Source organism: Hemiscyllium ocellatum, chromosome 35, assembly GCF_020745735.1.
Source record: "Hemiscyllium ocellatum isolate sHemOce1 chromosome 35, sHemOce1.pat.X.cur, whole genome shotgun sequence".
Lineage (NCBI taxonomy): Eukaryota > Metazoa > Chordata > Chondrichthyes > Orectolobiformes > Hemiscylliidae > Hemiscyllium > Hemiscyllium ocellatum.
The window spans coordinates 12918566-12945452 of record NC_083435.1 but is presented as its reverse complement, the minus strand read 5'-3'; the positions used below and the strand labels follow the sequence as shown (position 1 = coordinate 12945452).

The 26887-nt window shown below is 41.8% G+C and overlaps 1 protein-coding gene across 1 annotated transcript; it reads left to right on the top strand.

Moving 5' to 3' along the window:
* The first annotated feature begins 447 nt into the window (after window positions 1-447).
* Window positions 448-24894, top strand: nelfe (negative elongation factor complex member E). The gene is made up of 10 exons (XM_060850864.1): window positions 448-841; window positions 2099-2168; window positions 3468-3613; window positions 4836-4910; window positions 7349-7386; window positions 11154-11593; window positions 14259-14394; window positions 18563-18617; window positions 18854-18956; window positions 22297-24894. Exons 1-10 carry the CDS (start codon window positions 767-769, stop codon window positions 22371-22373), a joined length of 1215 nt encoding a protein of 404 aa, XP_060706847.1. The 5' UTR covers window positions 448-766; the 3' UTR covers window positions 22374-24894.
* The last annotated feature ends 1993 nt before the right edge of the window (window positions 24895-26887 follow it).

The window sequence follows — 26887 nt, the reverse complement described above, 5'->3', positions numbered from 1 at the left end:
GATTTCAAAGCTGGCAAAAATTAGGGAAGAGGCAGGCTTTCTACGTCTGGCGAAGTCTGCCACTAACAAAGATGGCCGGCGAACAGCTTCATTTTGCGCCCCTCCCATGGGACTGCGCTGCCGCATCACCGCCGCCATTAACAAAGATGGCCGAAAGGTTGAAAAGTAAATATCGACATTCGCCACTAACAAAGATGGCCGGCGAACAGCTTCATTTTGCGCCCCTCCCATGGGACTGCGCTGCCGCATCACCGCCGCCATTAACAAAGATGGCCGAAAGGTTGAAAAGTAAATATCGACATTCGCCACTAACAAAGATGGCCAGAACGGTCCCGTTGAAAGCGACGGTCGGCATTTGCCACGAACAAAGATGGCCCACGCGTTTTTCCGCCGGTCTTATCAATAATGATCGACCCAAATCGCGGCGGTTTGCCACTATCAAAGATGGCGGCGCGTTCCGCGGGCATATCCCTGAAGGGGCTGATTTCCGTCCCTTTCTTTTTGACACAAAAACAAAAAAAATAAAAGATAGCTTTTTTTTTAGAAATACTGGAGCGATCCAGAGGGAGATAGATTCTGTATTCATGGAGGTCTGTTTCAAATGGTGGAACGGAACGTCATCGGTGCGTCACTGGCGCGCGCCGTTGTTTTCAATTTTTTTTGGTTCCCTTTTTAGCGCAACGTGGGATAAAGGAGAAGATTTGCTGCCGCCGGGGGGAGGGATTAATGCTTTAAATCGGAGGATTGTCGGGCGAAAGAGGGAATAATGACTCTGTTCCCGTCCGCTCTCAGTGAGGAGGAAGAGGCTCTGCAGAAGAAATATGCCAAACTCAAGAAGAAGGTGAGTGGAGGCCCAGTGATTTCCTTGGCAACAGTATGGGCCAGAGGGGCAATAACTGTCCTGCGGGTCCAGTGATCTCCATTGCCAGTTGTGCAGGCCAGGGGCACAGTTGGCATCTCAGTCAATTATCCTGCACATTCAGTGATCACCATGGGAACAGTCCAGGCCAAAGGGACAGTTGTCGACTCATGTTTACTTGTCCTGTAGGTAGAGTGATCACCATGCCAACGGGTGCAGGCCCACAGGGGCAATTATTTTCTTCTAATTACTTACAATATAGGCCCAGTGATCACCGTGGCATTAGTGCAGATCAGAGAGGGAAGGATTGTCTTGTAATTGACCTGTCTCAGGTGGCTAACCATTCACGATTGCCCTTGGACTTGCTTTCAATTGTAGATTAGTTTTTTTTTCAGTCGCTCTCGTGAGCAAAATAAAAACTTACTGTCTATATGGTGTTCTCTATTTGTTTTCTTTGCAACTTTTTCCTTCACCTCATGTAATTAGGGGTGCAGTTTCATGATGGTGGGGAATTGACTAGAAACGCCAGTCGGAAGTGGGAATGTCACACCTAAGAATAACATCAACTTGAGTCAACCTCAGAGTGAGAGTCTGGATGATTACAAAGTTGCACAGATGTCCTCTTTTTGAATTCAGACTTTGTGTTCCTTCATGTTATGCATGTGAAATCACAGAATAATATGTTGAAAACCTTAAATCTGTATGAAACTCTTTCAAGAGTTGTCCCCTTGGTAATGTTGAGTTATTGAGGGAGCTCTACACCATCTGTGATACTGCTTTTTGGAAGAGATATTAAACTACTACTCCCTCTGCCCTCTCATTAAATGTCAAAAATTCCACACAGTACCTATTCCAGGGATATCATCTCTCAATTGACAACACTGAAACAGATTTGGTGGTTGATGTCACATTGTTATTTGAGGGAGCTGGGCATACAATGCCTGATGTGTTGCCTTGCGTTGTAGTGCTTCAAAAAGCACTTAATTGGCTGTCAAGTACTTTGGGTACATCATGAGATTGGAAGGAATTGGGAATGGTGCCTTAGAAATACAAATCTTTTATTCAAGCCATACTGGATTGTATGAATGGATGGAGGGAGTGAATTATCTTTGCACTTCCCTCCCACGAACCAATGATTTCTTTGTTTCCTTAAATGTTACCGAAGTGGAGTCAGTTATGTCATCTGGTTCTGATTGTTCCAGAGCCGAGTTCTTCTTGATTGTGTGACTTTCCTTTCAGAAAAAGGCATTGATGGCTTTGAAGAAGCAAAGTTCAGCATCTCAGACAAACCAGGGTGGAATTAAACGATGTGAGTATACCAGTTTGCGGGAGCAATTTCCTCAGTTGGTATTGTTGTAAGGATGAGTGATGGGAGATGGCATGTTACAATCAGCTCTAGGTTAGAGAGGAAATTATTAACCTCATTAGCGTTCTGTTTTATGTGGCCATCCAACGAGACTAGCATCTAGCTTATTGATTGCCCATTGTAATCATCTGCCACCGCTGACTCTCTGAGCTAGGGTTTAACAGTCCCTTTGATAATGTGCTGATGCTGATGTAATTACTTACTATACCTCTCTCAGAAATCTTTTGTGTGAGTGACATGTTAGTAAAGAGTGAAAAACTGTAAGGCTTTAACTCTTGCATCCAGTCAAAGTTGTTGATCCAATCTTGTCAGAAGCTTTCTGATTCATCATCTTCCCTCACTATGTTCAATTTAAACAGGAGATCTTTTCACTTTGACAGACTAGTCAATCTGTCATTGCACAAAAGGAGGTAGTTAAGACCATGTGTAATGGGATTGAAAATAATTCAACTAAAATGCTTCTGTTTTTTTGAAAAATACTTCTAAACATGTATTAAAATGCATACATTGATGAAGAGAGACTCATGTTCCAAAACATTTCGCTTTGCATTCACCAGGACAAATGCAAGAATGGAAGATTTCAAATTATTTCAATTTATAATATAGGGGAAAACAGTGCTGTTTCATCAGCAAATCGAATCTGACCAAAATGTTGCCTTGAAGAAAGCAACTCTGTAAAAAGGGAACATTTGTGGGATGAATGTGGATCTATCACAGGCAGAGTGAAGAGCATTTGTAATGGGGAATAGAGAAAGGTAGATAAGCTAAATGATTACTCTGTCTCTATTAGAATCCAGAAATAGACATCTGAGTGACTGGAAAGGAAGGAGAGTTAAAGGAAATTTGTATGAGGATTTACTGGAAATATTAGTGGTCCTGAATGTTGGCAAGTCCCTAGGACTTAATCGTCTGCATCCCAGAGTATTGAGGAAGCTATCTATAGGCAATGTATTGTAATCATCTTCCAAAATCCGATAGGTTCTGAAATGATTTCTACAGTTGTCAGCTAGCAAATGTCACCTCATTATTTAAGAAAGGAGCAAAAGAGAAAACTGAGAACTACCAACCTCTTAACATTAGATGAGTACTCGGAAAATACTAGAATCTAATATAAAGAGTGTGATAAATGAACTGCTGGATATTCATGTTCTGGTTGGGCGTAAGCAGCATGGATTTGTGAATGGGAAATCATATTTTTTAAAAACTTGTTGAAATTTATAGCCTTGTATCTCTTTTGTGCAGCTCTTTCTGATCAACCCATCATTGACACTGCTACAGCAACAGAGCAGGCAAAGATGCTGGTGAAATCTGGAGCAATCAGTGCCATCAAGGCAGAAAACAAGAACTCTGGTTTTAAGCGCTCACGAACATTGGAAGGAAAGTTAAAGGTGAGGAGGAAAGACTGGTTTTCTTATCGTACGCCCCCATTCTCACTGGCATAACTAATCAGCCGTTAATGAGGCACAGTGTCTGTTACTATGGAGGTAACAGTCAGTTCTTTTGCTCTTGCATTAGATACTTTATTCCCCTTTAGCCTCTCAGAACAGTCTGAGAAGAAACTGTCACTCTCTCCACAGTGGATTGGTTTCCTGAACGAGTTTCCTGACAGAGGCAGTTTCCCTGATGGGGTACTTGGTCCAATTCATTTTCACAGGCACCAAATAGATGAATGGGCCCCAATGGATTCTTCTCCCTCTGATGAAACATTTGCCCTGCGAATGGGACCTTCAGTCTGCTATGGAGTAGAATGTACCTTTACCTGTTTAGCAAGTAGACCATTGTAGTAAGCCAGTGTTTTGATAGCTCACCCCCTGCCATTGCATTGAAGCCTATTGAGTATATCCCATTCAATCACCTGGTTTCCTTGAAAACTGAGTCCTTGTATCCATGTGGGAGTCTCAGTATGTTTTTGACAATGGTGATTCAATTTGTAACTGTGTTCTGTAGAGAATACAGATGGTGAAACTGATCTTGTAAAATGCACGCACAGTAACAAATATATCACCCAGTTTGCTGGGTTGCTGATTTACTCTGACCTGTCACCCCAAAATAGCTTTGATAAATAATTCAGATAGGGAGCAGCAATATAAGAGAAGCTGAGAGAGTGGGGGATGAACAAACATTTGGGAACAGGCAGCAGTACATAAGGCCCAACAAATTTATCCCCCACCCTCCCAGCTTCTCTCCTATAGCTGTACCCTGTCTCTCTATAACTCAATTATTTCTCAAAGCTATTTTTAAGGTTCGCATTATAGCTACTCTGGCTACTGGTACTCAAAGCTCTCTGGGTGAACATGTTCAACCCCTTTTCCAGCTTATCCCCGAATTCCAACTTTTACTCATGCATCCTTGGTCGCAAGACAGCTCTCCACAGTGAACAATTTACCTGGATGCTTCTGATGAAGGCAATCACAATTATCTCAGTCTCCATCTGTGGGCCACGAATTGCTGCAGCAATCCTTCTGTTTTCTTGCTGGCTAGATTGTGACTGGCTGGATTGAGTCTGAACTGCTCTTGGAGTGTTTGAGTGTTAAATACCCTCAGATTGAATGAAATGGCAAAATCCTCAGCATGTCTGACTCACTGAATCATGCTGGTTTATCTCTGCAGGATCCGGAGAAGGGACCAACCCCTTCATTCCAGCCTTTTCAACGAAGTGTCTCTGCTGATGATGACAACTTGGAGGTCAGTTCATAATCAAATGGTTTGTCACTGTATGTATTTGGATAGGTGGATGTAGTGGTTAGAAGCAGGTATATTCTTAGCACCAGGACTGGCGTTAACGACAGTAAAGGTAATAGATGTTCAAATGCCCTGCCTAGACAGTATTCAAGTGAAGTAAATTGCTTGCTCCTTATAAAACCTGCCTACTTCTCATTCAGTGAAATTGTTAGACTGAAAGTGATTAGGATTATATAAATAACTTGCTCCAATGTGTTACCAAGGCACCAGCAGACACTAAAATAAACTCACATTTGATTTGATAGAGAAATGCCATCTCAGATTGCACCCTCATGTTTCCATAGCAAGTTCAAGGAAATGAACAAGTGACACAGAAGTAATGATGTTATTGACTGATCTAACCTGTCTCCACACATGTTCACATGTTCCTCTCCCCATTGGCTGAGTTGGAATGCACTGACCTTACTTGGAAGAATGTAGCTCTCCAGGACGTAGCAGTCCACTTGATCAGCACCACACACAATTTAAACATATACCTCTCCACCACCAACACACTGTGATAGAAGTGGATACCATCTACAAGATGTTCAGCAGCAACTCAGTGAGCCTCCTTTGACAGCACCTTTCACATCCACGACCGCTAAAAGGAAAAGGGCAGCAGATACAATCTAAACATTCTCCTCCAAACCACACATCACCTTTATTTGGAACTATATCACTGTTCCTTCACTGCTGGGTTAAAATCCCACCCCTAATAGCACTTTGGGTTGTGTCTACACATATGGGCTGCAGTGGTTCATGAAGAGAGCTCACAACCACCTTCTCAAGGGCAATTAGGAATGGTTGTGAATGTTAATCTACTGTGAATAAATAATTTATAACAAAAGACCTTATGCAAGTGGGAAAATATAAACAATTATATCTTTCCTCTGTAGGGAAATGCTTTTACTGAATCACATTATAGCTTGAAAGACAGTGCACTTGTCTGATTGTTCGCATTTAAGCTAAGCCGTCAGATTTAATTTTAGCTCAGATGGTTACACAAGGCACAGGAATGTCCTTTTGGTACAATTATTAGCAATGACAACACTTAGGCGTACATGAGTAACTTCAATGATGACAGACGTACATTTCTGAAAGTTTATTTTAGTAATTGCTTAGCTGAGGACCTGATGAATTCATACAGATGTGTGTGCGCGCGCACACACACACACACACACACACACACACACACACTTATACAATCCAAGCAGTCATGTTTCCAAATCAAAGGAATTCTCTGCAAAGATGGACAGCTAAAAGTGGATTATATTCTCTAGAGTTTACAAGACTGAGGGATTATCTCACTTGAAACGTACAAAATTGTTACATATATTGACAGCTTATATGAAAAATGACATTTCTCCTTGCATTGATTGAGTAGGTGGAATCTAGAATTCAGGGAATAAAGGATAGGAAATCTAGCATTTAGTGAACTGGAATTCTTCATCCAGAAAGTGGTGATAATTTGGAACTCTCTACCCCATAGAGCTGTGTCAAAAAACTCAATCATTGAGACATCGAAGTATATGAGGATGGTATGAAGATATTATTGAGGTAGAAAATCAGTCAGGATCAAATTGAATGACAAAGCAGGCATAAAGAATCAAATGACCTACTTTTGCTTCTGTTTTCTATCTTCCTGGTCAGAATAATAAACAATTTCACCGTTAACCATGGGGTTGGAGAGATGTTTGGTGAGGGAGTGTTAGTTTACCTTTGACACCTGGCCTCCAGGAAAAGCTATCCTTAAATTTTGATTTTTCACATTCCCATGCCACATCCCAGTGGATTTGGTGTGGCTGGAAACTTGCTCAGTGGCTATGGATCTTCCCACCATAATCAGTTTCCCAGTGGGAAAATGTGAAAGTAAAAAATGTGGAATGGTGTGGGTGAAGCATTCCAGTTAACTTAAAATGGAGGCTGTCCAGCCTCTGTGCTATTTTTCCAATCATTTGTCCAGATGGCTGTTGCTCAGGTACCTATGTGCTGTCTCTGTTGCACACGCTGGTGAGGAAAGCCAGTGTCCCAGTGGTAATGCCCATGATCTCTCAACTGCACAAGCCTATCCAAACTTCCCACAGCACCTCACCACCTCCAGTCCAGCCTGAGAGAATCAGGTCCTACAAATATAATGCTGCGGGGCTGAAGTTGGTCCTCTTGTGAGCAAATGCAAGTGCTGCTTCTGCCTCTTCTGCATCTACACTCTCACAGGCATGCAAGTTTTTCTATTTTCCTAAGCTTCTCAACTCCACAGCATCCAACCCAAAGAGAGATGGCTGGATTAGTCTCTGATTATTTATTGGTTCAGCGGTTACCCTGTTTGAGAGTTTTTTATTGTTGTAGCAATATTGTGTGTTTTCTTGCCATATTCCACTGATCAGTACATCTTGATCTCTTAGGTCTGTAAGCGTCCACAGAGGAAGACTCTTTATGAAAGGTACTCATATTTTTCTTATTTAATCATCTGCATTGCTGGTCGTTAAAACTTTACCTTTCATTGATTAACGACTGACAGACAAATGTCTCTCCTGCTCTCTCTCTGAGAATGTTTTCTGCCACCCAGGTAAGCAGCTGAGACTGGAACTGCTCGGTGCAATCTTGCACCCACAACCAACAACAGCTTGCATTTTTAAAGCACCTCATCCAAAATATCCCAATGCATGATCAAAGAAAGCTTAGCGCTATTCCACAAAAGGGGATATCATGGTCAATCTTCAACAGCTTCATCAAAGTGGTAGACTATAAGGAGTGTCTCAGAAGGTGAAAGTGAGGAAGAGAAATGAAGAAGTTTAGTGAGGCAGCTCCAGGGCCCAGTGCCAATGTAGCTAAAGTCACGGCTAATCGTGACAAGGAGTTTAAAATCAAGTGTGCCCAAGGTCTGGAATTGGAGAAATGCAGAGGCTTTGGAATTGGAGGGATGGAGCCATGGAGAGACTCAAAAACATGGATTAGCATTTTTACATTGAGGCACTTCTTAGGCAGAAATTAACGTAGGTCAGTAAGCTCAGGGATGATTGGGTAATAGAATTTGGTACAAATGAGACGGGGGCAGCAGACTTTTGAATGAGCTCACCTTTGGTGAGGAAGAGGAGTTGCCAGACAGAACTGCGTAGGAATATTCAAGACCACAGCTATCACAAAGGCATGAGGGATGATGATTTCAGTAACAGATGTGTTGGAAGAAGTACGGAATCGAGCAGTATTCCAGAGGTGGAAATAGGTGGCCTTGATGGTGTGGTTTGTGGGTGGAGGCCAACTCGCTGTCAAATATAACGTCATGTTCCTGAGCAGACTGAGTCAGCCTCAGACAGTTGTCAGGGAGAGGATGGCATTGTTGTCTCGAAAATGGAGTGTATATCTGGGGCCAAAGGCCATAACTTCATCCATCAGTTCTGAGATGGTTTGTGCTCATTGGGTTCTGGCTGTCAGACAAGCTGTCTTATAATTCAAAGGCAATAGAGGGGTTTGAGAAAGGTAGAGGTGAGGAAACACTGGGCACTGTTTATATAAACATACGACCTGAGTGTTTTACAATTCTATGCACCTGAAAGCTACAATTGAACCTGATTATACCATGTTTCAGACAATGTATTTCAGACCATAAAACCTTCAGTAAAAAAAGAAACCATTACACTCATCTCACTTCTGCCTGTTTTGCCAGTTCCCTTTAATCGTTGTTTGAGTACATGCTACTCCTTTAGCAATGTTTGTTGTCTTGAAATCAAAAACAGCATTCTACTACCAGAATTTCCATTTCAAGCTCGAAAATGTTAAGACAATGATTAGGTTTTCGAACAGCAAAGGTGTTGACAGTGATGCTGAGCAGGCGGGGATGTGCAGCTGAGTCCATGAAAAGATCAACCATGGTTGGTGGAGCAGGCTCGATGGGCCAGATGGCCTACTCCTGCTCCTATTTCTTATGTTCTTAAATTCTTCTGATGTAGTGGCACTGGAAATGATGCAAATGAGGATGACGCCATAACTGAGAGGTTATAACCACCAGGGAAAATAGAATAGTCTGGGGACTGTCCTCACAAAGGTGGAAGACATAATTTAAGGTCTTTACAATTGCAGGTTTCATTTGGTTGGATGTAGAGAAGGTTAAGTATAACTGCAGCACACGTAAGTTAGTGACTAGTTCATCTACTAGGGTAAATGACAAGAATATGGAGTTCATTACCACAGTGACAAGTGGAGGTAAATAGTATAGATACATTACAGAGAAACTAGCTGAACGATTATACACTGAGAGGGGGGAAAGGCGTATACTGATGGGATTAGATGATGAAGGATGGTAGGAGCCTCATATGAATTAGGACCACAGGCCTCCCTGATAATCTTTAATTAGGTAGCCGAACAAGAATGTATACATCTCCATCTTTAAAAATATTCAGTCTTTTAAGGCAGGGAGTTCCAAGGTTTCACAGCCCTCTGAGGAAAACAAATTTTCTTCAATCCTACCCCAAAAAGGAAACCCTTAATTTTCAACCTTGTGTCTACCAACACCCGTGAACCATTGATGAATGCTGACTGCGCATACTCACCTCCGATTTTTCTCAGACTGCGACAATTTTTAAAAGTTAAAAAATTTCTGCTTCGTTTAATGCTACTTGACTTTATCAATGTACTCTTTCATTTATTTGTATTTCATTTTTATATGTTGGTTTGTTTTTTATCACTTTTTATTTAAATTTATTTGAAATGGTAAGGTCCTGGGGAATGTTGCTGAATGAAGGAATCTTACAGGTTCATAGTTCCATGAAAATAGAGTCACAGGTAGACAGGGTCTGGTAGGCTTGCCTTTCTTGGTCCACTGAGTATGGCAGTTGGGAGGTCATGTTTCTGCTTTACAGGACATTGGTTAGGCTACTACTGGAGTACTGCGTGAAATTCTGGTCTCCGTGCTATAAGAACGATGTTATGAAACTTGCAAGGGTTCAGAAAAGATTTACAAGGATGCAGGGGGTTCAGTGTGTATGGAACAATCTGCCAGATGAAATGGTGATGGCTGATACAATTACAAAATTAAATGGGCACGTGAACAGGAGGGGTTTAGAGGGATATGTGCCAAATGCTGGCAAATGAGACTAGGTTTATTTAGGATATCTGGTTGGCATGAATGATTATAGACCGAAAGGCCTATTTCCGTGCTGTGTATCTCTATGACTCCAAATATGTTACTTCTACTGCACACGCCTCTAGGTGTTAGCAAGCTGGCCAATTGTTAAATAGTGCCCCTGAGTTCAAGATTGATCCACCTCCTTTTCACGTCCAGGTTGTCAAGACAGTCCAGGATGTTACGTACTTAAATCAAGTCATCTTCAAGCTTCTAAACTTGGATCAAGTCTCTGCAAATATTCCTCATAACAGAGCCCATGGATGATATCGGCTTTTGCTGTGATGTACAATCTGTGTAAACAGATGCTGGTAGAAATCCCTGAAGTCAGCTCGAGGTTAGGAGTTTGTTTGGAAATATTATACTGTGACTCAGCAGAGTCTATCATGAAATCAGTTACTGCTTCTTACTTAGAGGATTATTTTGCATCAGTAATTAAGTAGCAGCTGTAGTGCTAGGCAAAAGACATGAAAGTCCCTTTAAAGTCATTTATATATTTTCTCTTAAATGGCTTTTAGCTGTGTTCAATTGCGTATTGTTCAACTAAGACCACAATTGCTCAAAGACAACATATCTTTTGATACTTCATGGAACTTACTGACCCCGGCTAAGCAATGCTGTGATCTTGTTTATAGATCCTTCAAGGCCTTTGCTTTCTCTGTAATCTCCTCCAGGCTCTCAACTTTCCAAGATAAGGTGCTTCTTGAATTCCAGTCTTTTGAGTGTCCCAGTTATCGTGACCCTATCATTGGTGTCCACGCTTTCAGTAGTCTCGGCCCCACGATCTGGAATTATCTTGCTCCAGTTCTCTGACACTATCTCATTTTCCTGCTTTAAGAAGCTTGAAACCTACGTTTTATAACCAACTTTTTCTTTTACATGACTCAGTTTCACTTTACCTCTTGTAAAATGCCTTTGGGTGTTTGTTTCATTAAAATTGCCACATAAATGAAATGCTTTTGAAAAATCTTACTTGTAATGGATTCTAATGAACCTGTTATCTTTCCTTCAGTCATCAGTGCACAGTTATTGGGGAAGTGGCGAAGGAGCTTCAGCAATAACCAAAGCTTTTTGTGGTTTGTCCTCAGCTTTGTGAGCTCCAGTGAGCGTGAGAAAGATCGAGAGGAGGACCGTGAATCGGGAAAGGAGCTGGATCGCGACAGCTACAGGGACGTCGAGCGAGATCTAGATCGTGGAAGAGATCGTGACAAAGGCCGAGACAGGGATCGAGACCGGGAACGAGATCGAGACCGGGATCGAGACCGGGACAGGGACCGAGATCGGGATCGGGATCGGGACCGGGACCGGGACCGAGAACGAGACAGAGACAGAGACCAAGACCGCGAGCGAGACAGGGACAGAGATAGAGATAGGGACCGAGACCGTGATCGGGACCGTGATCGGGATAGAGAGCGTGACCGGGATCGTGACCGTGATCGGGATCGTGACAGGGATAGAGACCGAGACCGTGGCAGAGACCGGGACCGGGACCGGGACCGGGACCGGGACCGTGATGGCTCTTATCGAAGTAAGTGTAATTTTCTTTCTCCCATTGCTATGTTGACTTTGCCTGCCTGGATTCTCCCAGGTGGCCATTCTATAGGCATGGTTACATTGAGAACCCAGAGAGGTTGCTTTTGCTTCCCTAAAAAACCCACCCCCCATTTCTCCTTTACCCGTGGGATATCGAAGTCTTATCCTAATGCCTTTAAGTTCCATGCAGGTTACTGATGTGCAGTTTATTTTAATTAATTGTTTGCGCACTTGTCCCTCTGGACCAGACTTAACAAGAGTGGTTGTTGTTCTGTCACCTGCTTCTTGGGAAACTTGCACCATCTGTTTATCAGGTTCAAGCTAATGGACTGAGTCATAAGGAATAGGAGCAGGTGTTGGCTGAACACCCCTTAATTTTGCTCCATTATTCATATATTCGGTTGCGGCAGATCATGAAGATTCACCATGCTTCCAAAGATAATTAGGGGAGTTGATCTTTCCCTCAGCGCCTCTTTCTTGTCTGATTCCCACATTTTGTGACTCAAAGCCCATGAATCTGTTAATGTCAGTCTTGAATATACCCAGTGATTGAACATTGACAACCCTCTAGAGTGAAGAACTCTGAAGACTCGCAGCCCTTTGAATGATGATGCTCTCCTATCTCAGTCCTAAATGGCTGACCCCTTATTCTGAGACTGTGTCCCCGTGTTTCAGATTCCCCAAACACGGGAGACATTTTCTTGGCATCTCCCCTGTCAAGCCACTGACAAATTTTCTCCAGAGAATATGGCCACAGATTAATAAAGGGGAACAGTAGACGTACTGTACTTGGATTCCAGAAAGAATCCAATGAAGTTCCACCCCAATGATTATTGATAGAAATAAAGTTCATGCTGAAGGGGGTAGCAAGTGGATTGTAGATTGGGTGCCTCACATGAAACAGAGTAGACATAGAGTCATAGAGATCTCCAGCATTTTTAAAAAGAAAGGCTCTTCAAGCCCTCGAAATGGATTTTTAAAATCAGTTTAGCACTTAGAATCCCTACAGTGTAGAAACAGGCCCTTCAGCCCAACAAGTTCACACCAATACTCCAAAGAGTAACCAACCAGATTCATTCCCTTACCCTATTGTCTATGTTTACCACTGACTAATGCACCTAACCTACAATCCCTCAATACTAGATGCAATTTAGCTTGGCCAATTCACCTAATCTGCACATCTTTGGATTGTTGGAGAAAACTGGAACACCTGGAGGAAACCCATGCAGACACCGGGAACAATGTGCAAACTCCACACAGACAGTCGCCTGTAGTTAGAATCGAACCTGGGTCCCTAGCACTGTGAGGCAGCAGTGCTCACCACTGTGTCAACTTTGACTGGTCTACCACAGGGATCAGAGCTAGGTCCTCTGCTGTTTATCATGTTTATAAATGATGATGAAATGACAGAAAATATTGCTGCCAAATTTGCTGATTGCAGAGCTTTAAGTTAGGTGATAAAGTAAGTTGCGGAATATGCAAAGTGATATAGGTAAGTGAGATATGGCAAATGGAGTGAAACATGGGAAAATGCGAAATTGTCCATTTTGGGAGGAAAAGTAAGTGCCTTATCTAAATGCTGAGAGATTGCATAGCTCTAAGTTGCAGAGGGATTGAGGTATTCTTGTTCATGAATTACAACAGGTTAGTAATGCAGATATAGCCGGCCATTGGGAAAATTGTGGAACTTTTTTTCACAAAAATTTTCTGCTTTTATTAAGGATGAAGATATGGTTGCCAAATTTGTGATGACACAAAGATTGATAGGAAATTAAATTGTGAAGAGGGCGTGAAGGTTACACAAAGGTGTAGTTTGAGAGAGTGGACAAAGGTACGGCTAATGGAATAAAATGTGGGGAAGTGTGAAATTGTCCATTTTGGCAGTAAGAGTTAAAAGCAAAGCCTTTTTTCTAAATGAAATGAGATTGCAGAACTGAGATGCATAGAGATCTAGGTGTATCGGCACATGAATCAGTAAGAGTTAGTTTGAAAATAGAGCACACAATTAGGAAAGCTAATCGATTGTTTATATTTATTGCCAGGGCATTAAATACAAGAGTAGGCGATAATACTTCAGCTGCACAGGGCACTGATCAGACCACATCTGGAGTGCTTTGTGCAGTATTGGTCACCTTATTTAAAGAAGTGTGTAAATGCATTGGAAGAAATTTAGTTTTTTGTCAGATTAGAACCTCAAATGGTTGAATTGTCTCATGAGGAATGGTTGGACAGGCTGGATTTGGATCCGCTGAGGTTTTGAAGAGGAAGTGTTCACTTGATTGAAGCATATTAGATTCTGAGGAGCCTTGACAGGTCGAAGTTTGAGAACATGTTACCTTTTTTGGAAAAATTGAAAACTGGGGGTCACTGTTTAAAAATAAGGGTCACCCATTTAAACCGAGATGAGACTAAATTTTCCATCTGAAAGTTGTAAGTCTGTCGAATTCTTTCTGAAAATATCGTTAAATCTTTTGAAGTTGGAGGTGGAGAAATCCTTGTTAACAAGCAGGTAAAAGGTTATCGGGGTAGGTGGGAGTGTGGATCAGCCCAGATCTTAGGGAATTGGGTGGGGGAGAGTGGCGGCAGTCATTGTGAATGTGGAGAATGGATGAAAATGTTAATTACTGTGTGCCTCAACTCAAATGCTGCTTCTCCCGCAGGATATGACTCTTTCCGTGCACCTCGTAAAGGAAACACCATCTATGTGCATGGCATGGGGATGACTGAGGAGATGCTGAGAAGCTCCTTTTCCAATTTTGGGACCATTGTCAACCTGACCATGGACAGCCCCAGGAAGTGAGTGGTACATAGAGCACTCTGTGCTTGGCAAGCTGCCAGTGCAATTATACTGACCAGTGACAGTATTGGTAATGGTGCTGGACTAGTAATCCATACTCATACAGCTTGGAAACAGATCCTTCTGTCAGACTAGTCCATGCCGACGATGTTTCCAAATCAAACTAGTCCCACTTGCCTGTGTTTAGCCGATATCCTTTCCTATCAAATGTCTTTTAAATGTTGTAACGATACCTGCATCCATCACTTCCTCTGGCAGTTCATTCCACACTCAAAACATTCTCTGCGTAAAAAAAGTTGTTCCTCGTGTCCTTTTTAAATCTTAGTCCTTTCGCCTTAAAATTATGCCCCCTGCTTTTGAACTGCCCCATCCTTGGGTAAAAACCCTTGCAATTACCTTATCTATGCCCTGTATGATTTTAAAAATTTCTACAATGTCACCACTCAACTTCCTATCGTCCAGCGAGAAATGTGCCAGCCTATGTTTATAGCTCAGACCTTCTATTCCCGGCAATATCCTGGTAAATCTTTTCCAAACCCTCCACAATTTAATAATATTCTTTCTATAGCAGGACTACCAGAACTGTACGCAGTATTTTAGAAGAGGCCTTATCAACATCCTGTACAATCTCAACATTACACGCCAGCTCCTATGCTCAAAGGTCTGAGCAATGAAGGCAACTGTGCTAAACACCTTTTTAACCGCCATGTCTACATGTGACGCAATTTTTTTTAAAAGAATGTACCCAACTCCTAAATCTCTGTGTTCTACAATATTACTCAGGGCCTTACCATTAATTGTATAAGCTCTGCTCTTATTTGTTTTACGAAACTGCAATACAGTCAGTTCTTCTATAATGTGGTACAACCCTGTCTGATAGAAAAATCCTGCTTTAGAAACAACATGTAAAGTGTTAGCGGTGTAATTGCGTTACAGCTAAAGAAACAATGTCTCCAGTTCATCAATCGCATTACAGCAAACTTGATGAAACAGAATGACCTGTACCTCGCCTTTACCTACATTAACCTCCATTTGCCACTCCTCAGCCCATACCCAATTGTTCAAGATCTCCTTGTAATCTTCAATAACCTTCTTCACTGTCCATTATACTACCAATTTTGGTGTCATCCACAGATGCACTAATCATGTCGCCTAAATTCTCATTAAATCGTTTATATAAACGTGATAGTTGTTGGAATATAAATTGAAGTAGCACATTTAGAACTTAAAGTTCACCTCGGTAATGGTGATTGCAAAACAATAATTGATTGATTGTTGCAAAAATCTAACTGTTTTACCAACATATGTTGTATATGAATGTATAATATAAAATTTTGTATGTGTAATGTTTAATATACTTTAGGGAAGCAAACTCCTCATCATTATCTACACCTTCATATGAGTCCAGATCAACAATGTATAGTCTATATTGCCCTGTTGTGTGAAATACTGTTGAATATTTTAAAGTGTTTATGGCAACATCTACATACAAATTGGTGATCCAACAAGATGGCTGATTTAGAATCATAGAATCCCTACAGTTTAGAAGCAGGCCATTCAGCCCATCAAGTCCACATCAACCATCTGAAGAGCATCGCAGGCAGACCCCACCTATTCCTGTAAACCTACATTTCCCATCACTAATTCACCCACCCTGCACATCCATGGACACTGCTAGCAATTTAGTATGGCCAATCCATCGAACCTGCACATGTTTGGACTGTGGGAGGAAACTGGAGCATCTGGAGGGAACCCACTCAGACACTGGGAGAATGTGCAAACTCCTCATGGACAGTCACTGAGGGTGGAATCGAACCCGGGTACCTGGTGCTGTGAGGCAACAGTGTTCACCACTGAGCCACCATGACCCCTTTTTGTCAAAATATTATTGTTTTAAGTCAGCAATTTTAATGGTCAATACAATTCTCAAAAATAAGGAAGTTCAACTGATGGATATGGTCCAGTCATTCAACAGGTAGATAGCCATGCGTTCACATTATTTCTACTGAGGTTTTGATCCCTCCATAATTTTACGACAGTTATGTGACTATTCCAGCTCCTTGTGACTATGGTATAATATACTCTTCACAAATCAGTGGCTCGGCAGTCAGTCTTAACCGTATATCTAAAAACCTACATTCATTTTATTGCCCTCTGATTTTTCCAGTAGTTTTACCAATTATGGTGCTTTACACCATTTCAACAAAATATCTTAATATGATCGTGATTCTGAAAACGTTGATTGAAATCGGGGTGTTTCTCTCTTGTCACTCCTAAGTCAAGCTGGGAATGTATATCAAGCAGTTTGGATATTTAGGGGGTTAGACCATAATTTTTAGGAGCAAAATTAGGCCATTCAGCCCATCGAGTCTGAACCACCATTCTCCTATCATCTCCCTGTAACCCTTGATCCTCTTAATCAAGAACGTATTTATCTCTGTCTTAAATACACTCAGTGACTTGTCCTCTGTCGTCGTCTGCGGCAATGAGTTCCACAAGTTAATTACTCGATGGCTAAAGAAATTCCACCTCATCTGAGTTCTAAAGGGCTGTCCCTTCTTCCCTCAGAGGCCTATTTGCCCAGTTGCCTAAGTCCAAGCCCTTCTGCAACTTCCTTGCTACCTCAACACTCCCTGCCCCTCCACCTATCTTTGTGTCAGCTCTGGCCAGCTCCTCCTTTTTGGCTTTGTAGCTACCTTTAAGCAATTGATATGCCGTTATGTCTGATTCATCTTGTCCCTCTCAAACTGCAGGGTGAATTCTATCATATAATGGTCACTAGCCCCAAGGGGTTCCTTCACCTTCAGCTCCCTCATCGAGTCTGCATCATTACACATCACTAAATCCAGAATCACCCGTTCCCTAGTGGGCTCCACCACAAACTGCTCCCAAAAAAAAAACATTTTGTTCTTTTCTTGGCTTGTTTGCTGTGAATCTCGTCACCCTTTCTCCAGTAATCTAATGCAACATAAAGACTACAGGGATTTGGGCAAGAGCAAGGTGAGTGGGACTCATTGGTTTGCTCCCAGGAATTGTTTGCTTACACTTGATTGTCGAAACAGTTTCCTTCTCATAAGAAAGAGGAATAGGAGTAGGCCATTCAGCTCATCACATTTGCTCCATTTATGATCATGGCTGACTTTATGTGGCCCCACTTTGCAGCACTGCCCCTCTTCCCCATTATCCTTAACACCTTTATCGATCAAAAACCTGTCTTACCTCAGTATCCTAGCCTGCCCCACTCACTGGGAAAGAGAATTTCAAAGACTGTTCACCTTCCAAGAGAAGAAATTCCTCCTCCTTTGTCTTAAATTGAGAGCCCTCACTGTGACATGATCCTCCCCAATTCTAGTTCTTCCCCACAAGGGGAGGCATCCTCTCAGCATCCATTCAGACAAGGCCTCTCAGAATCTTGGTTTCAATAAGGTCATTCACATTTTTCTCTTCTGCAATGAATATGGGCCCAACTAGCTCAATCTTTCATTACGCCAATCGTCAGTCTTCTCTCAGTTACTTACACTGTGAATATATCTTACTCAAGTAAGGAGTTTAAAACAGTGTACAGTATCTTACATGTGGTTTCACCAATGTTGTGTACAGTTGTAGCAAAACTTCCGTAATTCTATATTGCCACTTCTTTGCAACAAAGGCTGTACTACTCTAGGATGCTGTGATTAAGAGATGGTGGTTAATTTGACTCTACCTAAAAGGCTTAACCTTCAACAACCTGTTATTTGTTTCAATGCTGCAGAGCACAGATCTCCCTCCTACCGCAGGGTGGGACTCATAAGTGAAGAAGGATTAACATAGAGACGTTACCACTAATAATGTGGATTACATGTAACCAGCAGGGCAATTCATAATGACATTTTAGCCCAGAGTGTGCAGCTGGCTACAAACCTATTACCTGATCTCACCTGGTGTTCTGTAGTTGCCCTGTGTTCAGTCTAGCTGTTGGCTGGCCCCACTCAACAGTGACCTGTCTGACTGGGAGGTGTAGTTTTTGGAGTCCTGCCCCATCTTACCTTTTCTCCCTCTTCCCTGCTCCCAAGGCACCCACCTAGCTGTTTCATACTGCTGTCCGTGTTCTTCATGTGTTTGTGATTCCGCTGACGCTGTTGCACACCAGCTATGCTGTACTGATTATTATCCATCTGTTTATTACAGCTGTGCATTTGTCACCTTCGAGACAATGGAGTCAGCAGATCAAGCGATTGCAGAGGTAAGGAACAGATCAGAGTAATGCAGCAATTGATTCCTATACTTTGCTCGTGTGTGTCTATGTAACATGTGTCAAGCTTATCGGTTATTGTGAATGAGTGGGAGTGTACGTGTGTAAGAGATGTTTGGATTTGTTAGTTACTGTGCATGTGTTTCTAATGTTTCACTACAGTTCCAGGTACTCTTCAAGTGCATTCCATATTCTGAGTTTGTTTTTTTTCTCTCTCTCTCTAACAGCTAGATGGCAGCATGGTGGGAGCTGTTTGCTTGAAGGTGATGATTGCTCGTAAACAGCTCATGTTGGAAACAGCCACAGGGAAGTCGGTTTGGGGAAGTCTAGGTAGGAAAACTTTGCAAATCCACATTCTGGCAGAATGTGCGATTGTATTAATGACGTCATGGTTCACGTGTCTGTAACAGGCTGGCCAAGGCAAAACAATGAGTGTGTTTTTGAGTTGAAGGCAGTCCGCAATTCATACCTCACAAAAATCACACTAACACCAGGTTATAGTCCAACAGGTTTAATTGGAAGCACTAGCTTTCAGAGTGCTTCGTCACATGGTTGTGGAGTACGCAATTGTAAAGCACAGAATTTATAGCAAAAGTTTACAGTGTGATGTAACTGAAATTATACACTGAAAAATAAGTCTCTCATCTGTCAGTTACATCACACTGTACACTTTTGCTATAAGTTCTGTGTCTTACAATTGTGTACTCCACAACCAACTGACAAAGGAGCGGCACTCCGAAAGCTAGTGCTTCCAATTAAACCTGTTGGATTATAACCTGGTGTTGTGTGATTTTTAACTTTGTACACCCCAGTCCAACACCGGCATCTCCACATCATCGCAAACTGTTGTTCTCCTTGAAAGTACTGTTGCCTTGTTAAAGAGGGTTCAAAGCTGACAGCCAAATATGTCTTGCAAACTGATTGTATTACTGTGCTCAACCAAGCCTTTGCATCTTGTAGCTTACAGACATTGGATGCCTCTGAGAAATCAACGTTATTACCCCCTTTCATTCGTAGCTGGAAATATAGCCACAATCATTCATGGAACAGGAGGAGGCCATTGAGCCCTTTTAGCCTGTTCTGCCATTCAATGAAATTGTAGCTGATCTGTAATCTAACTTCATAGGACTGCCTTTGCCTTAATCTCTTAATATCTTTGGTCAAGGAAAATCCATCTCATTTAACATTAATTGTTGATCTAGCAACTGTTATTATTTGGGGAAGAAGAGTTCCAAATTTCCACGACTTTTTTACAAAACATTTCCCAATTTCACTGCCTAGCAATCTGCCTCTAGTATTTAGACTATGCTTATTAATCCAGCCTTTCCTACTACAGGAATAATTTCTCTCTATCTCCCCTATCTACTGTCCACAATGTCTTAAAAACTTCAGGTGGAGATGTTGATGTAGTGGTAGTATCACTGGACTGCTAAACCAGAGGGCTAGATTAATGTTCTGTGGACATGGATTGAAATGGGCTCAGATCCCAACATGTAAACGTGGCCAAGTTGGGTTGAATGGCCTGTTTTTTTGCTGCAGACTTCTATTACTCTATGACAACTTGTGGAATTTAAATAGAATGAATAAATCTTGAATGTCAATCTTGTTTCAATAATAGTGACCCATTCATTAGTGTCATTTACAAAAGGAGATCTGTCGTCCCAAATATGACTAGATTCCCAGGAACACTTAAATGCTCCCTGAAGGTCTTAACAAAGCACTTTTAGCATAATATATACTTGCCTTGCCAGTAATGCATCTATCCCATGAAAAGAATGAAAAATTAGATTCGAAGTATTTAAGGCACCAGTTTGTGAAATGTTGTCATGCAGCAGTTTGGTCCTCATTCCAACAATTGTAAATCAAACACTTCAATCTTTATAGGCCTCTAGTTATGCATTCACTCCTGGAATAATCAGTTCACTTCTGATAAGAACAACACTATCCCAGCAAAAAGAAAAGGTTGTGCCTACAGATGCTAACTTGAAACAAATCGTCCTGACCTGATTGTCCAACTTGACCGACTATCTTGGGCCTATTGCAAATGAGCATTAATTATACTTGCTGCATTTTTCGCAGAGGTTGAAGAGGTCAGTGAGCTAAATTGTACCCTGACTACTTAAACACTAAAGCATCCTGTGGTTAAACAACAACAGCCATTTCATTATTTCCAGCTGCAGTATTAATCCACAAGCCAAGATGGACCATCAACTTGGCAGTTCCAGCTGAAGATTATTCCATGTACCTCAGCCTTACCTTTTACACTGGTATGCGAGGCTCTTCCAGCATTAAAAACAGTGTATTTGTGGAGTCTCCTTCCCCAGTGCATTTTTTAACTTCCCATCAACATTCAGAACTGGATGTGGCAGAACTGCCGAGTTGAGGCCTGATGCGTTAGTTTCAGAATCAGTAAGGCTTGTCTGTTGTTTGCCGTCTGTGCTGTTTGGCACATAATTATAGCTTCACTGTTTATTCCTCAATTTTCGGTATCCATGGTGCTGCTTCTGCTTGCACTTCTGCACTGTCTATTGAACCCGGGTTAATCCTCATGCTTGATGGTAATGGTCGAGAAAGGGACATGCTGAATCTTGAGGTTATAGATTGTGGTTGAATACAATTCTGCTCTTGCTGATTGCTCATAGTGCCTCATGGATGCCCGGTTTTGAGATGCTAGATCTGTTTGAAATCAGTCCCATCCCATTTAGTTTGGTGGTAGTGCCACTCAACGCTGTAAAGGGCTTCCTCTGTGTGAAGATGGGACTTCGTCTCCACAAGGTCTGTGTATTGATCACTCCTGTCTATACTGCCATGGACAGATGTATTTGCGGCAGGCAGATTGTTAAGGATGAAGGCTATGATGTTTCCTTCACCTCCTGCTGCAGTCTAGCCGCAATGTTGATTAGGGCTCAACAGTGCTATGTTGAGCCCCAGGAAATCCAAAGAGATTGTGTTTGACTGCCCACTCCCCCATCTAACCTAATCTGGGGTAAAATAAGCAGTTAGATATGCCCACTTAGACAGTTAGACAGAACTTCTCAAGATAATGCTCTGTCCAAAAGAAGTATGTTTGGTACTCCCAGCTGTAGTTAGGGATCCAAATGTGGCCGAAAGTAAATCATTGGAGCAATTGAGTAATAGAAATAGTCATTGGGAATGAGGATATGCAGTTTAACCTGTGTTTCTTGGTATGTGCCAAGATAAAGAGCAAAATGTGACTGTTTATTCTTGACATGGCTGTACAAATATCCTGACAAGCAGGTGGGTGCTTGTCCAAGAAATGTATACACTTCTGAAGCACATGTTTCATGTGAGCATGTGGAAAATTAATGTATGTGGCAAAATCACTGTCGGGTTGGTGGACCACTTCTGTTGAGCAAAGCTAGTCAAAAGTAAAAGCACATTTGGCAATGCAACACTGCATCCGAACCATCAGGATTCTCCCCTTGCATCCTTAGTGGGAATTAATGCCTGTTATGCTCTTCTGTCTCAAGAGTGAAAGTGCTGGACCAAGCTAAACTACAGGAGCGGGGAGGCCCTCAAGATTGGCAGGGAGCAAAATATATTGGTGGGTTTGGAATGTGTTGTAGGGTGGGGGTGTTTCTGGTGACAGAATGGAAATGGTAATCGCCAAATTACCCGACGCTAACAGAAGCATTTTTCTTGTCCACAGCGGTCCAGAACAGTGCCAAGGGTTCACACCGTGATAAACGTAGCCAGGTGGTGTACAATGAGGATTTCCTGAGATAACCTGGGAGAAGAAACAAGAAGGGAGTGAATGACTCCAAGCCATACCTCTTGGGAGAAAGTGACTCACCTCCGTCCCCTGTTTTTTTGTATGGCCTCAACTTTCACTAATGTTATGCATAAGAAATTTTAAGAGAGTTGCATTTAAATAGAGCACAGAACTTCAGTAGTGTTGCTGAAAACAGAGAAATTCTTTTGAAGATTTTTGTCTTGCACTCAGCAGGACAGTCACACAAGAATGCCACATTTTGAAGGAAAAACATTTTATGCTAAATGAACGAAATGCTGATTGGTTGTCCAGTAGACTCTGAATGATTGAAGCATTGCTGTGGGGAATGCACAAAGGAATAATTATTCCCCAGTTATTTATTTAAATTCCGTGAAGGAAGCCAATTCTGATTGGTCAAGGCATTGCCATGGGAAACCCTTATGGGAATTCTTGTTCGCCCATACTTTAGTTCAATGAAAAACATGCAGAACTTCACTTTTTTTGCTCTGTTTGCAGAGGATAGAACCTCAGTTATGAAGCTTCTAGAAAGTGCAAGAAATTGTGAACTGAACTGATAATTTTAAGTTGCTTTTTAATGTCGTTCTCAGTACATTTATGTTTGTTTAAAAAAGTGGCGTCCTACCATGGAACTGCATCTAATGTTGGGCATTATGTTCTGAGTTTTGTAAGTTAGTGTGGCCAGTACTCTACCTTTTGTAAATAGCTGAAAGGACATGCTGTTTGACACAATTACCAGTGGTTGGGACATCTGGCCAACATAACCTGCAGTGTTCCAAAAATATTGCACATGTCCTAACAACAATGGATTATATCAACTCTCATTTAGCCTGCTCACAAAAGGCAGAGTACTGATCAGAATACTCAATCAGCCTGTGCTGAGATTATTTAAGCCAGATTTTCAATATGACTCATTAATGCTTGCCTGAAGCGACAAAGATTCATGAACAGGGCCTTGTCTTATGCAGACAAAATATAATCCAGTCAGACATTGCAATTTGAGTTAAAGCATGACTGATGATGGTTCCCTGCTGCTTTCCAATGTCAGTGCCTCAAATAATCAGAGTGACCTTGCTTTTATTGAATTTAAACAAAAGCTTAGAAGGAAACTATTCCCTGGTGTGCTCTGAATGGCTTTACCTCAATCAGAGTACATCCTATTCTCGTGCAGTTTAAATTGCTGTTCCCTTTGAAATGTAGCATTCATGTACACGTCCTAGTGAGTGGAAGATGAAAATGTTTAGCAGAGTATGTCTTTCTCAGTAAATACTTGGGTAGCATATGCTAAGAGTCAACCTTTGCACGTCTCCATGTTTCAAGAGTGGGCGTGGAAACTACCATGCTCATTCTTCATCAGACTGAGAACTGAAGAGTGCTGCCTAGTTTCTAAATGCCAGAGCAGCTCCAATTGGCCTATCAGCTCTACTGTGACCCACTACATTTCAGCTTTGAGGAGTTTAGGAAATATAGAAGCACCAGTGTTCTGTATGCTACCGATCCCCTCTTTGTTCATCCACCTTGGCATTGGGAGTGGGCTCTTTTCAAGAGCCTCTCAGCCTTTCCTGATGACTTTAATATTTCAGTCATTATCTCATCTTTGAGAATTCCATTTCTGAGACACTGCCAGTGCACCTGCTATTGTTTGGTTTCTGTAATCAAACCCCATCATTATGGGACCTGTCCTCATAAATCGATACCAAAGAGTTAAATTGGTTGAGGGACCCCCTCCAGGACCAACATATCCCTCCTGTAAGTGTTCTAGTGTAGGTGGTACCTGTGCCAGGAGTGTGGGGACCGATCAGCATTAATGCTTATGAATCCCACGAAATATGACTGGTCAGTAAATATAGCAGGGAGCACCACATGATAGGCGTTGTGGTTTTAGAAGGTGAATGGGTGATCCGATTGTCACTATATAAACACATGAGCAGGCTTTTACTCCTCAGGTAGTTTGATTCCACCGTTCTTATGGCTAGTCATTTTGAGAATTTATGCTGCTTTGTGCTCAGAACTCATTTTCTCACTGAATTGGCATACCAGTGTTTGGAAAGAGTGCTTTTTAGTGGGGAGAGGGGGCATGAGATGGTGAGACTAATTCAGATGCCCAGCTTGCAAACCAGAGTCCCATCCTTAGCACATGCTGTATTGGCTATATCACTGCGATGTGATCTGGGCTGAGAGGGGAGTTTTGTCTTTTGGAGGGTGAGGGTGGTCTGATTGAACTTGAGGTGGGAGGGATTGAGCCTAATTTGGTGTGTTTCACATCGCCCCTTCTATCTCCATCCCCTGCTGCCATTCCTATGCCTACCCCAAACCAAAGGTCACTGATGTCCCATCCATTGCCCACTGAGCTTTCAGTCTGGAGGAAGAATTATAGGGGATGTAATGGGGCCAAAAATACAAAATGAAGTAAATACTTGCAAATCTGAAAACCTGTTTGGAATGTTTTAAGTTCCCTAAAAATATCCAATTGTAAATATTGCACCATTTGTTTTTATTAAAATAACTGTGTGAATATTCTACTTGATTATGTGTGGTTTGTTGTGTAAGGGCCCTGTGGGTAGATGTGATAATTTTGCATCTGTGTTCAGTCGTGGCATTGTGAATGCTCTATAATGATAACTGTAGATAGTACAGAAATCTGAGCTGGATTTGTGAATGCTTGTCAGAATGTGTATAACTCTGTTAATTTTTGAGCATCTTGCCGCCATGCAGGACAATGCAGCCCACTTGATTGGGACCTTCCCACCACATGAATACTTTATTCCCTCCACCACGAGCACATAATGGGAGCAGTGAATACCATGTACAAGATGTATTTCAGCCACTTGCCAAGTCACCTTGGAAAGGAATTTTCAAACCAATGACATAGCACGTAGGATGGGGTAGCAAACGCATGAGAATACTACCCTCTGTAAGTTCCCTTCAAACCAGCCAGCATCCTGACTTGGAACAATATTGCTATGCCCTTACTGTTACTAGACCAAACACCTGGGGCTCCCTAATGAGACTGGGATGTATTAACACCAGAAAGGCTAAAGAAGTTCAGGAAAACAGCTCACTACCATCTTCCCAAATGTACTTAGGGATGGACAATAAGCGCTGAAAATGTGTTGCTGGTTAAAGCACAGCAGGTTAGGCAGCATCCAAGGAACAGGAAATTCGATGTTTCGGGCCAGAGCCCTTCAGGAATCATTGGGGATGGACAATAAGTGCAAGGCCTTGGCTCATGATGCTCACATTGAGAAAGAAAACCCAGCGTTGAGAGCTGGCAGTGTGAATGGTACAGATCGAATTTGCCCAATGACTGGTATAAATGTCAAAGTGTTAAAAGTTTCCAGCTGAAGGCACATGGTAACCCATGGTGAAAAGATGAAAATCAGGGATATGAAAGAGGACAGAATTGGAGGAGCAGAAAGATCACGCTGAGAATCTGGTTCATACTGTGTTAATGGACCATCCTTTACATGTAGTTGCAATATAGGTACCAATACTCAAATCAAGAAGGTGACAAGTATATTAATTGCTCATGAGCCTCGCTAAGACGAAGCCCAAATTCCCAAGGAGCTACGACATTTTGTGAACTTTTATGGGCTTAATTACATTGGGCAAATGTAGATAGGCACTAAAAGTGATGTCAAGATCCTATTCTGCTTATATTTGAGTGTGTTTAGTAATTGACTGCTGTCATTCATTTTGCAAGCCCATTAATGTTTTGACAGATTAGTTATAGCCAAGACATTCCACATGAGATAGTTAATACCCTCTATTCAAAATCTTATCCCTTCTCAGTACAGTACATCCATAAGGCACCCATAATTCATATATCATTGCTTCTCTCTATGTCCGTCACTGATTTAAAATATACCTTTATCAATCTGATAGGACAGCAGTATCAGACACACCCCAGCGAGTTAAATATAGCAGTATACAGTAAAAGTGTTCTATACTCTGTGACATCTATGCTTCAGCAAAAGTGAGGACTGCCGATGCTGGACACCAGAGTCTAGATTAGAATGGTGCTGGAAAAGCACAACAGGTCAGGCAGCATCCGAGGAGCAGGAAAATCAACGTTTTTGGCAAAAGCCCTTCATCAGGATTATGCCCGAAATGTCGATTTTCCTGCTCCTGACCAGCTGTGCTTTTCCAGCACCACTCTAATCTAACACATCTATGCTTAAATACATTTCTCTCAATGCTCCAAATTCATGTTTTTTCTCCAAAATGATCCTTCACTAAATAATTTTGGATAATTTGTATTGTTGTTTTGAAATTAGATATATGTTATTGATAGCCTGTTGTCAGCTTTCTGGTAATTATTTTATTGAAGGCACTGATTGTCCTTGTTCTGGTACAAGCCCAGGGAATATATGATGAATTGTGGTATTCTGGGAAGCAGAAAGACCTTAGAGCGTATGTACACTAATCCTTTAATATAGCAAGGCAGGTAGATAAAACGATTAAGAAGGCATTTGGGATATTTGCTGTTATAAAGGCATTGACTTTAAGA

Coding starts and splice junctions, on each gene's coding strand:
- nelfe (XM_060850864.1), top strand. CDS start 767: ATGACTCTGTTCCCGTCCGCTCTCAGTGAGGAGGAAGAGGCTCTGCAG. Junction 3,614..4,835: donor CATTGGAAGGAAAGTTAAAG/GTGAGGAGGAAA, acceptor TTATCTCTGCAG/GATCCGGAGAAGGGACCAAC. Junction 18,957..22,296: donor GTCGGTTTGGGGAAGTCTAG/GTAGGAAAACTT, acceptor TCTTGTCCACAG/CGGTCCAGAACAGTGCCAAG.